We start from the raw sequence: 17,098 nt of genomic DNA, 5'->3' as shown, positions 1-17,098 counted from the left end.
TCAAATGGAGGAAAGCACACAAAAGTAGTCGAGCGGTGCTATACAAGTCACAACATTGAATTTGGCTCCTCTTTCAATATATGTATGGCTTGGACTTGCACCTTACAATAAGAATCAGACTTCACATGTCATACGCATAACTGACTCGAAACGGGAATGTCTAGAAACCAGTCGGTTGAATTTTTTTTTTTTGAGGTCAGTCAATTCTTAAACCGTTGGATGTGAAATCAATGGCCCACGGTCTTTCTTCAACCTCTCGACACATCTTCTTCGTTGAGCCGCCAGCCATCATCGGCCTAACCGCCGGCCCTCGCCGCCCTCCCCGGAACCACTCCCCACCATCGGTCCTCCGTCGCCCCGACCATCACTCTAGGTCCCCTGCACTAAGCTTTTTCTCCTGCGAATCCCCACACCACCGCCGTCCACCACCGCCCCACCCTAAACCCTAAGACAGACATTGGGGTGATGACGGCGGCCCCCTCCTTCTCTTCGGTGAGGAACCCCCCCCCCCCCCCCCCCCCCCTTCCTTCCTTCAAATAAGGGCAGGAAACAACATATCACACCTTCGTTTACAAGTAACACAAATCAGAATTAATTGAAAGAACCACCCACCAAACATGGTTGGCTCCCAAAAGTCAATAATCTTGAAACAAGATTAGCACAACCTACACTACTCAATCAGTTGACAATGTCAATCAATTAACAGGAGCAATGCCTATCTGCTCAATTTAATACTCAATCAGGAGTATTTTTTTTTCTGATTGATTAGCCAACCACCCACAGACGAAGCTCACTAGTGTACACCTACTCGCTGGTCCTCCGGCAGCCATTTAAACCCGGGCGCAGAAAAAAAATCAAATCAAATCGAACAAGGTTAATTTACAGGTCCGGAAAGTCGGTGAAGAACCTCACAATCATCCCCGGCGAGGGCATGGTGGGCGTGGCAAGCAGCAGCCCGCCGGGGCTCGACGCGTCGCGGGCGCCGGCGGAGGCGAGGAACGGGCTCAGGTCGTTGAGCCAGGACAGGGAGCTGGTGTCGAACGGCAGCGGCGAGAACAGCCCCGCCGAGGCCGCCGCCGGCAGCGCTGACGGCACGGGCGAGAGGATCCCGGGCCGTCCCGGGCCGAGGACCTCCGCGAAGCCGTCCAGGTCCAGCCAGGAGCCGGCGGCGTACGGCGCGGGCCCTGGCGGCAGCGGCCGGACGGACCTCTCGATCGCGGCGTACCTCGCTGCCGGCGAGAAAGGCGATTCCTGCGGCTGGAACTGCGGCGGCACGGCAGAGGGCCCCGCCGCCGCCTCGGTGGAGGACTGAGCCGGCGCGCCCGGGCCGGTGAGGCGCTGGACGAGCGCCAGGAACTCGCCGGGCTGGGTGTGGATGACCTTGGGCGAGGCGTCGTAGATGATGACCGGCGCCCGCGGCTGCTGCGGCTGAGCTTGCGGGTGGCGGTTGTTGGGGGCTTGCTGCCGGGCTCCGTAAGGCAGCGGCACGACGGGCGGCTTCCTGATCTTGTGGGAGTCCTTGCTGACGGACAGCCGCGGGGGGCGCGGGCCCTGCAGCTGCAGCTGCCTGCTGCGTGGCGACTGGCGGTCCTCCGACGACGACGCGTCCATGGATCGCTCGCAGTGAAAGGAGGAGGAGGAAGAAGGCTAGCTGACAGAATGGGGAAGAAAGAAGACGAGTGTGCTTTGGTTTCTAGCTGCGGACGGACGCTGCCAAGAAATCAACGGGAGCAGGAGGAAGCCACGCGGCGAGGTGTGTCTTGTTGACCTCAACAGACGAGGAAAAGTCGTGTGTGCTTCCCAAAAATAATAGTAGGCCGGTGATAGCCGTCGGCTAACCGATGGGAGGACCGATCGATCACCACCTACCGTACGGCTAACCGATGGTAGCGTTAGCACCGCCTGCCACAGTAGGCGCCGGCGACCATTGTGGCACCGTCGCCGCATCGTCGACCATTGCAGCACCGCTCGCCGCATCGCCGGCCGCGGGCGTCCCTCATCTCATTCTCTTGCCAGCACGCCGCACCTCGGGTAGCCAAAATGCCCCGCAGCTCAGAGCATCACCGGTGACACGCGTCCATGTCTCGTACCGTACCACCGTATGTCGCAGCAAAGTGCGTGGCCAGTTGCAACTTTTTGGAGATGCGCGCCTCGTCTTATACCGTAGCGTCGCGAGTCGTCTGCCGCAGACGAGTCCACGGCCAGTCGCAGCTTTAGAATGCTCGGCCTAGATTAGCTCATCACATATTACATTCGCTCATAGGATTCGCTTACATGAGATAATCTTTCTTGCATAAGAGGAAAACGGAAAAGGTAAAGTGTCGCTAACGTGTCATTTCTAATTCAGCGGATGTCTTTCCCTTGTGAGGTCGCCTGCTTAAGTTGTGTTGATCCACACCAGGCCCACACACCTGCGGTTAGGTTGCACGATGCGATGTGGCTGCGTGATGACACACTCTTACCCCTGATTTGTCCCCATGGCCGGATTGGTTGTCATGGCAGCGTCTTTTGTCTGCGTCAGCTTAGCCCCCTTTGATGCCACCCGATTCGCAGGCATGACAGCGCTTTTGTTGACTGTCACTGATGGCGGGCTTGGGTTGCTGACATCCTCTCCTTGAGAAACGGATTGCCCCCAAGCCGGTAGCCGCGGAAAGCATTCCTTCGGTTGAACGGTATCCTCCCATGTGGCATCAAGAATGGTTGGATCTGACTAGCAGAGAAGGACTTGCTTCCGCCGACCAGATGGGGTTCTGCACCAGCAAGTTGTGATGATCTCCACTGGAGTGAGTACTACATTGGATGGCCAGGGAAGCTCCGTGATAGCTGCCACACCAGGAACAAGAGCTTGTCGGAGTTGTGAAACATGAAACACTAGGTGTACCTTTGATCCCTCTAGTAGTTGCAGTTTGTACGCCACCTAGTTGATGGCTTGCAAAACTTTGAAGGGTCCAAAGTATTTGAAAGATAGTTTATGGTTGGCTGTCATTCAATCGATGTTTGTACGTAAGGTGGTAAATTGACAACGGCTGGATCCATGGGCGTTGGAGGAGTCAGAGAACTCGCCCGGAAGAAGTCTGAGGCGGCAGACAGAGCTGCGCATACGACGACAAGGACGACGACGATGATGCGCCGCCCGCGGTAGACGCGTACATGGAGGAGCACAACCGAGATCTCAAGGGGAAGGGGTCGGCGCGCAAGTGGTGAACTCCAGCTTACTTTGTTTAAGTTTATGTAAGGTTAAGTTGGATGAATTCGCCCCTTTTGGTGAACTGCTATGTCCGATGTCAGATTTCGTATGTCGTGCATTGTTTTGTTATTAATCTATGTATGTTGCATGGTAGTACAAGTTTATGTATCCAATTTAGACAATTACGGTTGTGGGGAGCTCAATTTAGTCATTGTCCGGTCAGTGACAGCGGGCGCGAAGCCATATATAGAACACGTTCTACTCGAAGTAGACTTTGTGCCATGCACACCACCATCATAGTCTGCTCATAGGGTTACAACTCATGATAATTAAGGGTTTAGCCCGTGGACGCGACCTCTCTAAGGATCTTCGGAATTCCCCTGTCAATTGCAAAGGCTAGGAGCAAAGGCTTTTACTGTCACCTCGAATTACCTTTGCATCCCAGCCCTTTACAACGAGATGATATACTTTCGTGGCCATAAGGTACAAATGCTGAGTGGGTCCCCTTCACAACATTCATGAAGTTATTAAACTAAGCATTCAACAGAGGATCTCATATCCATAATAACATTTCAGATCCGACACATACCAAAGTTCATCCATATCCCCGAGAACTAGGGGTCTACTCACACATGGAGGCAACAACCATCGTGACAAGGCCGATGGCATACATGGATGGATGACTCGAATAACACACAAGATGATCCACTAGGGTTCCTAAGGTTACAATGGTAAGGATATGGATGATGAAGATGATGATAGTGGTGATGATGATGACAGTGACGATAATGTTGTAGTCGCCTTGCGCTTGCTGAGGAAGATGGCCCTCTTCTCCCTGCCAATCCCTCATTCGAACGATCTCCGGATGCTAGGGTTCTGCCTTCTGGACGAGTTTCTGGTCTCTTTGGGCGTCTGATCCCTGATCCGATTTCACGGCGTGGAAATAGCCGATCAGGTGGCGGCGTTGGCACTCCATTTGACCGCCCATGCGAGCGGGCACGGTCTCATGGAACGACATCTTTTCACTGGAAGCGCGGTCAGGGTTTCTTATTTGGCCTTCTGTGAACTCCATATGATCCCCGACGACAACGAGGCACCGTGAAATCGGATCAGGGATCAGACGCACAAGTATATGGGATCATATTTACTGTAGAAAATAGCCTTGATATATCTCCCCACAAGTATATGGGGTCAACGGTAGCCTTTTCGATAAATGAGAGTGTCGAACCCAATGAGGAGCAGAAGGAAATGACAATTGGTTTTCAGCAAGGTAATGTCTGCAAGTGCTAAAATTGCAAGTAGCGGAGTAGTTTGATAGCAAGATAATTTGTAACGAGCAAGTAACGATAGTAGTAACAAAAGTACAGCAAGGTAGCCCAATCCTTTTGAGGCAAAGGACAAGACAAAACAGTCTCTTATGATAAGCAACGTGTTCTTGATGGTACACGGGAGTTTCATCTAGTCACTTTCATCATGTTAGCTTAATCCGTGTTCGCTACTCTGATAATTTGGTATGTGAGTGGACCGGTACTTAGGTGTTGTTCTTACTTGAACAAACCTCCTACTTATGATTAACCCTCTCGCAAGCATCCGCAACTACGAGAAAAGTATTAAGAATAAATTCTAACCATAGCATTAAACTTTTGGATCCAATCGGCCCCTTACAGAATAGTGCATAAACTGGGGTTTAAGCTTCTGTCACTCTCGCAACCCATCATCTAATAAATACTCCACAATGCATTCCCTTAGGCCCAAATATGGTGAAGTGTCATGTAGTCGACGTTCACATAACACCACTAAGGGAATCACAACATACATATCATCAAAATATCGAACACATATCAAGTTCACATGATTACTTGCAACATGATTTCTCCCGTGACCTCAAGAAGAAAAGTAACTACTCGTAAATGATAATCATGCTCAAGATCAGAGAGGTATTAAATAGCATAATGGATCTGAACATATAATCTTCCACCAAATAAACCATATACACTACAAAAAAAAGACACATCCGTGACATTTTGGGCTGAACGAAACTTTTTTCTGTCATACATATGACACTTCTATGACGATAATTGTGACAAAACCCGGTATCATCATAGATGTGGTGGGCTCCTACTTCTATGACAAAAAATATGACAGAAAATGGGCTTTTCGTCCTGGGCGGGCCGGAGACGCAGCTGCATGACATTCTTTGGGCCGTCCATGACGGAAAAAACCGTGGTAGAAGTGAGGGCGAGGAAAATTCCGGGGAGTTCCCGGTTACGGTGGGTGGTCGAGGGCTGAGCGATGCACGTTTCTCCCATACACATACGCGCGTGCGTGCGAGGCGTTGGCTCTAACTGAACCTGAGCGGGGCATTGGGCTCTAACTGAACCCGAGCGATTGCACTGCAGGCTACGCGTTACTGAACCCGAGCGACCGATCGATGACTATTAATTGAACCCGATCGAGCGATTCCTTCGCTACTGCTGCTAACTGAAGCCGATCGATGCTGCCTCTCTGGATGAACAGTGAGCGTTGTGGGGGGTTTGGATGAACAGTGAGCGGTGGGAGTGGATGAACATGACCCGCGGCGTTGCCTCTGGATGAACAGGACCTCGTTCAGTCGAGCCGGTTGGGGCTGGATGAAAAGGACCCCGTGGAGGGATGGATGAACAGGACGACCCTGTGGAGGGCTGGATGAACAGTAGACGGTGGAGGGGTGGATGAACAGTAGCCCGTGGAGGGGTGGTTGAACAGGAGTCCGTGGAGAGGGGTGGTTGAACAGTAGCCGGTGGAGTAGCGCGCGGTGGAGGCTGGATGAACAGGAGCCCGTGGATGAACAGTCGCAGGTGGAGGCTCGAGGAGGTCGACGGTAGATGAACAGTAGCCCGTGGAGGCGGGAGGAGGTTGACGGTGGAGATGAACAGTATTCCGTGGAGTCCCGTTTTGCGGTACGCCACACCCCTCCTGATGAACAGGACCCCGGTATCGACCGTAGCGCTCCAACACAAGTCTGTTTCGTCGGTTTTGCGGTACGCCACACCCCTCCCGATTAACAAGACCCCCGTTTCAACCGTAGGAGGTCCGTTTCCTCCATTTTGCGGTACGCCAGACCCTTCCCGATGAACAGGATCCCGTTTCGAACGTGGCCGGTCGAACACAAGGCCGTTTCCTCCGTTCTGTGGTACGCCAGGCCTCGTTTCCATCGCCTGTTCCGTCCAAGCCCTCCCGATGAACACGACGACGCATTCCATTCCGACCCAGCCGGTTGGCTCCCCATGAACACGACGACGACTTTGTTTCTCCGTTTCGACCCAGCCATGTACACGAGTCCTGGCCGTACGTATGCGCGAGTAGGCGTTCGAGACCCCGCCCGTATGTACGTACATGGCCGTATTTTCTTTCTTGCACCCTGGCCGCTGTACGTACGTGTACATGCTACGTGCGCACCTCTACTTCGACACGTGCGCGCCTCTACATCCACCAGTATGTACGTACACGTTCGCGACCAGAATGACAATGCTACGTACGCTTCGACCAGGTGGGTCCGACTGTCAGGCACTTCCTTGCGTGCGAAGATGTAGCTGGTGGGGTCCCAGCAGTTAGGGGGCGAATCGTTTTTTTTTGCCTGGATGCACTTCCTTGCGTGCGAAGGTGTAGCTGGTGGGTCCTAGCAATCAGGGGGCGAATCATTTTTTTGCCCGGACGCATTTCCTTGCGTGCAAAGATGTAGCTGGTGGATCCCAGCAGTCAGGGGGGAAACGTTTTTTTCGCGAAATACAGTGGCCCGTCCGGTGGGTCCCTGCTATCAGGTGAAGGTATCATTATTTTCCGCATAATAAGAAGGTACTTCCTTGTTGCGGCCGTGGACCCAGCTGTCATCCTCTCCACGTACAGTCCACGTCTGATGGAAGTCGTTCCTTGACCACGTTGACCATGTCGCGTTGAGAGCACCACGGCGGTGGATGATGGTGAGGCCTAGGAAGGGGACGACATGGAGCTGGGGAAGACGCGGCAGTGGATGCCCACGCAGAGAGGAGTACAAGGGTTCACTGGTTCGGCTACGGTGTGAGGCTGTCATCGCCGCAGAATAACAGGGGGTGTGGGTGAGTGGAGGGATGGCCTGGCCAGTGGTGGGAGTAGTATGGGGGCGGTGAGGCCTTCACGGTAGCACAGCCGACCATGGGAGGCAGGAGCAGGCGGCACGACCGACGCTGCTTTGGGCGGCTGGAGCAAGAAGACCAGAGCTTGAAGAAGCACTATGGCTGTTGGATGGACATCATACAGTCACTAGAGTATTGACTAAGTTGACAAAGCCCTTCATCCCCGTAAACTTAGTAGGCCCACAAGTCAGCCCAACAATATGGTGGGTCCCAGCTAGTAGGGGGTATTCATTTTTTTGGGCGTAATAATGAGGCACTTCCTTGCGTGCGAAGATATAGCTGGTGGGTCCGACCTGTCAGCGGGGAATGTTTTTTTCACAAAATACAGAGGCCCTTCCTGTGGGTCGTAGCTGTTAGGTAGAGGAATCATTATTTTGCGCGTAATAAGGCGGCATTTCCTTGCGTGCGGCCGTGGACCCAGCTGTCAGACTCCCCACGCACAGTCCATTTTTGATGGATGTCATTCATTGACCACGTTGACCAGGCCGCGCCGAGAGCACCAGGGCGGTGGACGACGGCGAGGCATAGGAAGAGAATGACGCGGAGCCAGGGAATACTCGGCAGTTGTTTCCCATGCGGAGGAGTACGAGGGTTTACTGGTTCGTCTGCCGTCCCCGGAGAATAACAGCAGGTGTGGGTGAGTAGAGGGATGGCTAGGCCAGCGATGGGAGTACGGTGGGTCCGCGAGGCCTGCACGGCAGCATAGCCGGCCGCGGGAGGAGGGAGCAGGCAGTCCCGCTGGCGCTTGTTTGAGCGGCTGGAGCATGAAGAGCAAAGATTGAAGAAGCACGACAACCGTTGGATGGACATCAAACAGTCACTGCTCTCGTGTGTTGACTAAGTTGATAGGGCGTTGCGTGTGCGTCAACCTTTTTTTATGAAAGCATACGCATCAACCTGTAGTAGGCGCACAAGTCAGCCTCAAATCTGTGGAAAACAGCAGACAACCCATCTGCCATTATTTCTAATAATGTACAGCCCATTTGCTAATTCTTAAGAAATTTTTTAAAGCCCATCTTCTTTTTGTTAGCATTACACCCCATATTGTGGACACGGTTAGAAAGTATACAAAATTTTTGCATATTTCGGTGCGGTCAACTGTTTTTAATCCAGGAATATCGATTCACATTCAGACTATTTTGAAAAATAATTTATATAAATATAAAATCCAAATAATTGTCCACGCATAAAAATCAATGGAATTTAAAATCTTGTAATGAAAAAAATTGAAACTAACTCCCGGTTTGATGTGTTTAAAAAAAATATACAACCCATTTCTGGGCAAACCGAATGAAACTCTCCTCGTCTTGAAAGATTTGCAACCCAGCAGGGCCGATACAGCAAGTAGGCCTTGTTTAGGTATTTCTTTAAAAAAATAGAACTGGGCTAGCCATTTTCAACAAGAAAAAAATACACTGGGCTCATGATGTGGTAAACATAAATAAAACCATGGCTAAACAGGCCACGACCCCCGCACAGCCCCGTTGTTACACTGATCCGTCGCTAAAACTAGTATAAATAACAAATGCTTGTTCCTCAAAAAAAAACTACGCGACCTGCTGGGTCCCTGGTGTCAGCCGCTCGTAGCATAATTCTCTCGTTTATTGACTAGTTAACAATGGCGTGAGCCCCAGATGTCCAGCCATTAGGAGGAACCATATTTTTGGGCTTGTAATATACAGGCACTTGCTTGCGTACTGCCATGACGCTGGTGGGTCCCTACTGTCATCCTCTCCACGTACAGTCATCTCCTTGTTCCTTTCGGTTGTTGACGACGTTGACAACGCAAGAGGGCGGCATATCGTGCACGGCGAGCCAACCAAGGCCGCAAGGCGGAGGACGACGGCGAGGCCTCAGACGGAACAAAGAGGAGCTGTGGAAGATGCGCCAGTCCAGTCGCAGGCGGAGGGGAGTATGAGGGTTGACTGGTTCGGGTGCGGGTGCGTGTTGGGGCTGACGTCGCTGGAGAATAACAAGACGTGTGGGGGAATAGAGGGAGGGACTGGCCAACGTTGGAGGGTACGTACAGTAGGGCGGCGGAGGCGCAGCTAGCCATGGGATGCTGGAGCAGGCGGAGCCGACGGGGTGGTTCGGTTTGGGCGGCTGGAGGAAGAAGACAAGAGATAGAAAATATATGATAGATGTTGGATGTAAATCCAACGGCTGGTAGGCAGAATCGTTTGTTGACTGGCTAGTAAGTCGACACCACCTTGGACAGGCTATTTCCTCGCGGGTCCCAAATGTTAGAATCCAAATCTGTCATGGTCATGTAGCCTTTCCTATGAAAATTTACAGCCCATTTGATGTGCTAGTTTGAAATAAGTTTTTGGGTGCTGGTGGGGGCTAATCACTTGGCTTCTGTAATGCACAGTGAGCTCAAGCAGCCGGCGAGTGTGATGTTATTTCCCTTGGTTGGGATTTGTTACAATATTTCACTCTAAATTAAACAAATGGCAAGCCATGCCTTGTTTCAAAGAAAATATGACAGTCACAGCCGAGTTGAAAAGGGCAGGAACATCTAACTCCAGCTTACAAACTGTACAAAAGCACGAGGGTTAATTGTTCATCAGGTTTACAAAAAAACCCAGGTTGAAAAGGGCAACAATATCTAACTCCAGCATTGTTTTCGGCAGTCACAGTCAAATGGATCGGTCAGGTCCATAGAATGAACATCCTGGGTCGTAAAATTTACTGGATTATGACCACAATATGTTGTAAATAGAAGCCCGGCATGTTCAGATGCTCTTTTGCCCACCTGAAACTCCTTTTTTTGCTCTTCGACATACCCATCCGTCAAAACCATGCTGCTGATAAACTTAAGCCTGATGGACAATAGTAACCTCGCATTCAGCAGGAAGAATGTGACAAATCTAGTGTTTGCACGGTTGGCTACATATCGTTCTTGCCTTATTGTCTTCAATCGATCCTCATGAGAAGTGAGAAAATCCCGATGCTTACGAATCCACCGATTGGTTATAACTTTCTTACCCCGTCCTGTTGCCTAAATAGACATGAAGATTGAAACAGTTAAGGTCTAAAAAAATAGTGTCGAAAGAGCAACAGCTGAATGGTTAATTCTAGTACACTATATGCGGGCTTCCAATGTGCGTGAAATTATCACCTTTATATGCAACTTCTCCAGACATGGAAAGCATTCCAGCAAGCCAATAATCTTGTTCAGATCAAAACTAATCATTTGGATATATAAGATCTTGACAGAATCCAGCACCATTGATAGGCCATCCATGGAGAAACTCTTCATTGAGCATAGAACATAATATTAGTACAAAATGTGTACTCCAAGATGATATATAACTTATGGGTAGAAATTTAAAATGCAGCTTATGGTTACAAGTGTAGATGATAATATAAAGTACCTGAAGAACTATGGAGCCAAACTCCATATTGAAATGAGCACAGAGATCATGTATTACACCCAAGGTCTCCAGTTTAGTTGCAGAGAGGACGGTTATTTGCAACGGTGAATAACTAGAATCAAGGATCTACCTTTGAAGTGAAGGTGCATCTTGGATAATGAGCTGCCTTCCGTCAAAAGAAATTCCAATTCTTACAATGTTAGGCGACTTTATTTGGAGACAACCGATTTTAACTGTGAAAACAAGCACCAAGCACTCCAGGGCAGGGCAACTGGAGTGGATGATATTGTGTAATGAGGCCTCCGATATACGAACCTGCACAAGTGAAAGTTTTTTGAGAAATGGGAGTTGAAGGTTTAGTACCAGATTGTCTGGTAGGTAGCACAGCGCAAAGGTGGCGGTGTGGAGAGACGAGGAAAACCGCGAGATGGACATCGGTCCTGAGGGCACAAGTTCATGGCGTTCAGTATGTGGTATGTGATTTCTAGGGGAATAGTAGAACTCAAGCAGCTGTAGTTCTGTGAATTCAGGGGATTTCAGCTAGGCGTCCACCATGCAGGGCATGGTATGCTTGCTCAGGTAGCATGACGGGATGCAGAGGCTTTGAACGGAGCCCTGGTGGGAGGAGATGATGGCTCTGGGGATTTCAAAATCATTGAAGAGAGATAGCTGACGACAATCGAGATTAAGGGCCACGGCGCGCCATAGAGGGAGCCACCGAATTGAGAGGACTTGGGTGCGGCAGCAATCCTTGGTGGGGAGAAGTGAGATGATCTCCCCAAGGACGGCGTCCGGGAGATCGCTGATGCAGTCCACCCGAGATTCTACGGGTTCCTGGGATCCGATGGGGGCGGGGTCACCGCTTCTCCCTGCGCTGCCGGGTGCGTGATCTACAACAGGCGTCACCGCTGGTGGGAGCCTCATCTTCTTAGCACTGGGGTCAGCCTACTCCATTTCTCTCAAGGGCGTCGCGTCGCACTCACGGATTTGACCAGAGTAACGAATGACGAGCCTAGTTGTAGTGCGAGTGAAGAAGAAGGGGAGCTGAGGTTTTTTCTGTAGTAGTGAGGAAGAAGGGGAGATTGGGTTTTCTGTAGGAGTGAGGTGAGGAATTTGGGGGTACGAGTGGAGCGAGCTCACGTTAGGTGGGTGGGAGCAAGGAGGAAGAAGAGCACCTGGGTTTTTTTGGGGGGCGGTGTGCTGGGTGTGGGTAGCGCCTCTCATTCAGTAAATATAGGGCTTTTGAATTGATTTTACTATTTACTAGTGTGGATGGGCTGTTTTGTCTTGGGCCCAGAGAAACTATTACTACTAGTACAGTGGAGATTCTCTACAGCTACCCAGAAAAACAATTACTACTAGTACAGTGGAGACACTCTACCGCTTCTGGCCCCTCCTAGGTCATTGAAACATCTCCCTCTACTGAATGCCGCTATACTTTTGTTCACCGACATGCGGGCCATGCAGCGCGCGGGCCCAAATGCCATCCACCAAATTAGAAGGCAGTATGCAGGCGGAGAGTCACCCTAGTCGTAGCGCGGCAGTAACGAGCCGTCGTATCACAAAACCCCACCCCCTGCAGTCTAAGTTTAACAGACGAAGCAACCATCATTTCACTCTTCGCGGAATCCCCTTCTACCTCACCGTCTTCAAGAAAGGCAACACTCGCATCTGCCACTGTTCTTCTCTCCCAACGAGGGGAAGGTAAGCGGATCCGTGATGTTGGTATATTTTCGTTCAGAGAAAAAAAAGAACTTTTGTAAAGCAGTAACCGATCCTCACTCTCTTTTTTGTTTCATTGTCATTACGATTGTGTTTTCCTTTCAGTGGTCTTCTAGTATTCATCAGTTTTATGATGGACCAAGGAGAACCAGGCAAAGATCTGCTGATATTGGAGCAGACGCGGGAGGCTGATCCCCACGAGACAGAGAGCTCCAAGAAGATGGAAGCAGCCACCGAGCCGACCCCAGATATGCTCAGGCCACTACTGAGATGGTCAATGCCTCGTTTGAGGTTACAGCCCCCGTGGCACTGCAAGAGCAGTTTTCCCCCTTCGAGGATGTGCCCCCCCCCACTGAGCTACCCAAGGTGATTTTCTTCTTTGTCGATCTTGATTGTGGTTTTTCATCTAAGTATGTGGTGATTAATAATGCAAAATTTTATTAGCTTCGATGCCATGCTATACATAGTGGTTTAAATAACTTGTGTTTCTTATACTGAAAAGTAATTCCAAATTTGTTTCTGTTTCAATTAGAACCCTGATGCAGACAAGGATTGTGTGGTTGTACATGTCACTCGCTATGACGCAGATGACCTGAATATACACACTGGGAAAACAGAGTTCTTAGGCTGTTGGATCCTGGAAGCCATTTGCGGTTATACCAATGAAGAGTTGTATTCCAGCCTCACCGTTGTCAGGCGTGTTGTCCAGGGTGTACTGAAGCACAAGAAGTTCAAAGCTACTCCTTTGTTTGTGAGGAATACTGTTCTTGTCAAGCTTACACAGGAAGATGGTGTGGCATGCCTCCACAAACAAGTTTATCAGTGGCAAGGCCACAAGGTTGTCTTCATGAAGGTTCACAGGATTGAGCTACTGTGGGACATCTTCGATGATGTTCATGGCAAGGTCTGTCTTGTGTCCAGCCCAAATTAGATCGAGGCATGAAATAGTTGCCCCAGCTAGTGTTTAATAGTAGTTTGGATTGTGTCTAATTATCCGAAACTTGCCTGTTATCGACCCCTCTGGGGCTAGTACTCTGTTTGAATCCGTCTATGGGAACTGCTGCTACTTTTGTGTGCCCGTGAATCATGTGAGAACCATCATAATTTTTGCCGAAACAGATGCGTCCTCACTAGTTTTTTCATGAATATGGCATGGTAAGACATAAGTTTTGACGGTTTATCATACGAGCAGTGTGTGTTTTGATGAAATAGAGCACTCGTTCGAGAACTGTGCGCCGACGTATACATAATTACTTGTAAACACTGTTGGTGCTACCCCACTTGTAAGAAGTTGTGCAAAACACGACACATTGGCTCAGCTCGCTTCAACACTAGGCTATCGACCAGCTAACAATCAACAATCTGCTGTCTGACATATAAGCAACTATGTATCTTGTTACAGTGGTTCATGTAGTTAACTGAGGCCACAATGTAAATTCCAAATGTTCACACGCTAGTCCAGCGCTCATGTGGAACACTCACATTAAACTCGTCTTCATAAAAAACTTGAAAAGCATAAGTTAAGCAATTTTATACATCTCAATGATTCATAGAACATAACAAACATATACTAGTTCACAGCAAAAGACAAAGTTGTGAGAAGGTTTACAAATCAGGAAAAAACAAGCAAGGCTTCTCTGAGCAAAGGGCCTCCCGGCAGGCTTAAATTTCCTGGAGTTCACTCTGGTTTTTTCTTGTTGCCACCATCCAGGGTTAGGTTCTCTCATTCCAGAATAACCAATTATAATTATGGTCTCAACTGGAATGCTGAACTGAACCATGCAGTGTACTGACCAGGTGAAATTCTTGTGCATTCCACTAAATTTAAGCACGCTATTTGTAGAAATAAGCAGACCACAATGCCTCTTGTCCGCACATCTGTCCAAAAAACCGCCGTGTAGTCGTGCTAGCTAGTCCTCGGTCCATGGATGAACTGGTAGAAAGTCCATTCCGTACTAGGATGCAGTTGTTTTTGCTCGTCCCTGCACTACAATCAGGAAGTAAAACGTACGAATCAGCTTCTTTTAGATTGCGTTGGTCATTCTACCTTAGTTACTACCAATGTAGGAATACCTTGAAGACTGGAGGTTAGACGACAACAACGAGGGATAGCCATCTCATTTTGCACAGTTGTACTAAAACTGAGGTGTGTGCTTTTGATTGCGCGGATAGAAACGATAGGGAGACAGACATCCCGAAACGATATGGAGACAGACATCCCTGTTTGCGCAAATACGAAATACGGTTATTTAAACAGTGACAGATATTTGCAGTGGCATATGATTAATAGAAGCATCTATGGTGTTATAATTGGCACTAGATTGACAGTATGAAGAGTCCTTAAGTAAGTAGCATCACATCACATCAACAATGCCACTAGATTAACATGCAGAACAATTGCATTAATATTACTGTCATGAGAGTAGCACATGGTCAGTAAATGTGCAATCAAATTTGTGCAGTTCCACTGGGATGAAGCAATGTTAGCGGTGTGAGAGTTAAGTGTAACTGCAAAAACACAATTCATGGGAAATAAAGCAAGACGGAAGCACTTCATAAAATGGTGGTGGCATTGCTTCAATTTATCGACGACACTAGACCAGTACTTATAGTGACATTAGGTGGCATTGCTTAATGCTTCATGTGATTTTACATTAACGGTAGCGATATGGGCATAGGGACAGCAGGGGCATAAAGTGGTGAGGTAGATGTGGCTGCCGAGAGTGGCAAACACTCAGGCAGCATGTCTGCATTTGTCCCATTTTTTATCTCCTCGGCGACATTTTCCTGTGTGAGCACAGGAAATCTAGACCTGCTCATTCTCATTTGCGTTGTCCCCCAACACCCGTCACTTTCTTTCCTTCTTCAACCAAGAGATAGGCCCACTTCCCCCCATCCTTCGCCATCCACAATGCTTTCTTCGTCTTTTCAATCAAGAGACCGGTTGGGTAGCCAGTATCTACTACTTTCCCCCGTTTCCTCTTAGAACCAAGTCCTAGATTCATGCTACAGCTTTCCCACTTTCTTCCCTGTTTGAACCAACTCTTAGAGTCGACTGTATGAACTAGCTTTAACTCTAATAATAGTAAAAGTCTAGGTGGCTTTGGAACAGCGGACGGAAGTAGAAAAATATCCACACGAAGGGAGCTGGGGCAGTAGAGCAAGGCAGGTTTCGAAGGAATATATACCTGAGGGTCGTTGGCATGTGGCAAAGACGACGTCGGGAGGCTGCATCTTGGCCACAATACCACAGGGAGGAAGAAGGGGTCGGAGGCACTCACGAGCCGGCGCTCTCTCGGAGAGAACGACACTATCACCGATCGGGACACGCAGGCAGCCATTGGTCTCCTCCCTCGCCGCCGACGACAGCGTGAACGATGCACCTACACCCCTGCCCTGGTCAAGGTTGTTCGGCCGGATTTGTGACTAGCCTTGAGCTGAGAGAGAGTGTGGCCACCTATGTCTTGCTTAGATCTGGAGAGCATGAGAGAGTGAATGAGAGGAACCCTAGTAAAGCAAGCGCTAAGGCTCCTGCTTATATATAGTGGAGTGATTTTGTTGTACCAGCTTAAAAAAATGCACTCCTACGTGTACCAGTGAGTAGGTGTGAGAGAACTAGTGCGTGCGTGCACCGCTTCTCTTAATGGGAGTACAATATACTATGCCCAAAGAACGTTCACCGCAAGAGTAATAGTATAAGTGTGTGATGTGTGAGCTAAAATAAAATGTGCGCGACGTATTTTGTTTTTTAGAAGTTCCGAGGGTAGGGTGTGAAGAGCACATATGTGTGTGACGTCTACCTGCAGATAGACGGTGGGTGCGATGTGCGAGTCTGTGAGAGGACTTGGGAGAGTCGTGACTCGTGAGGGTGCATGTGCGTGAGAGGGAGGGGGCACGTATCAATGCAATGCATGTGTCCGTAAATCATTATCCGACAAACATTCGCCACAAGCCTTTTCTTGACGAACGCCGTAAGAACCGTTAGATCGGCATCCGACAGTATCAGTTTTGCCATGTCATTTAACAGAACAGACACTCCTTCTACACACAAATCTTCCACGTGAGTGTTAGCAACAGCCGTATGCTCCCTCCGTTCCGAAATGCAGTGCATATAGCTTTATTGAAAATTCGAACCTCGCAAACTTTTACCAAGTTTTCGTGTACCAAATTGCACATGTACAATACCCTGTATATATCATTTCATTCATCTTCGAGAGGTAACTATAAAGATGGGGGAGGAGTCTACAAAATAGGACCATCGTATCACCCGCATCAATTTCAACCATCCTTTGGTGTCGAGGAATATCATAGGAACTCTATATGATATGATTTTTATAGGATTTTTTTCCTTTAGAGCCAATTGGTTCATAGGAATAGATTCATATACTCCACATTTCAAAGGATATAAACATGATATTATTTCTATAGCTTTAGAGCCACTTGGTTCATATGAATGGATTCCTATACTCCCTTAATTTCAAAGGAAAATAAACATTAGCGTATATTCAATAGAAAAGTTCCTATGATCTGAACCAAATTACATATCTTTTCTAATCCCTCCTCATAGGAATTGAGATACATGTCATCTCTAGATTCAATAGAAAAGTTCCTATGATGTGAACCAAATGACATCTCTTTTCCAATCCCTACTCATAAGAATT

The 17,098-nt window shown here is 48.8% G+C and overlaps 1 protein-coding gene across 1 annotated transcript; it reads right to left on the bottom strand.

The window, feature by feature from the left end:
• Positions 1-591: 591 nt before the first annotated feature.
• On the bottom strand, positions 592-1,791 carry LOC123115517 (protein MKS1). Its single transcript, XM_044536658.1, has one exon. It carries the CDS (start codon positions 1,609-1,611, stop codon positions 880-882), a length of 732 nt encoding a protein of 243 aa, XP_044392593.1. The 5' UTR covers positions 1,612-1,791; the 3' UTR covers positions 592-879.
• Positions 1,792-17,098: the final 15,307 nt, after the last annotated feature.

Source organism: Triticum aestivum, chromosome 5B, assembly GCF_018294505.1.
Source record: "Triticum aestivum cultivar Chinese Spring chromosome 5B, IWGSC CS RefSeq v2.1, whole genome shotgun sequence".
NCBI classification, from domain to species: domain Eukaryota; kingdom Viridiplantae; phylum Streptophyta; class Magnoliopsida; order Poales; family Poaceae; genus Triticum; species Triticum aestivum.
Note: the sequence above shows the minus strand (reverse complement) of the source record. Positions and strands in the feature narration are given on the sequence as shown.

What these genes read in the sequence shown, in the direction of transcription:
- LOC123115517 (XM_044536658.1), bottom strand. Translation starts at nt 1,611, where the DNA reads ATGGACGCGTCGTCGTCGGAGGACCGCCAGTCGCCACGCAGCAGGCAG.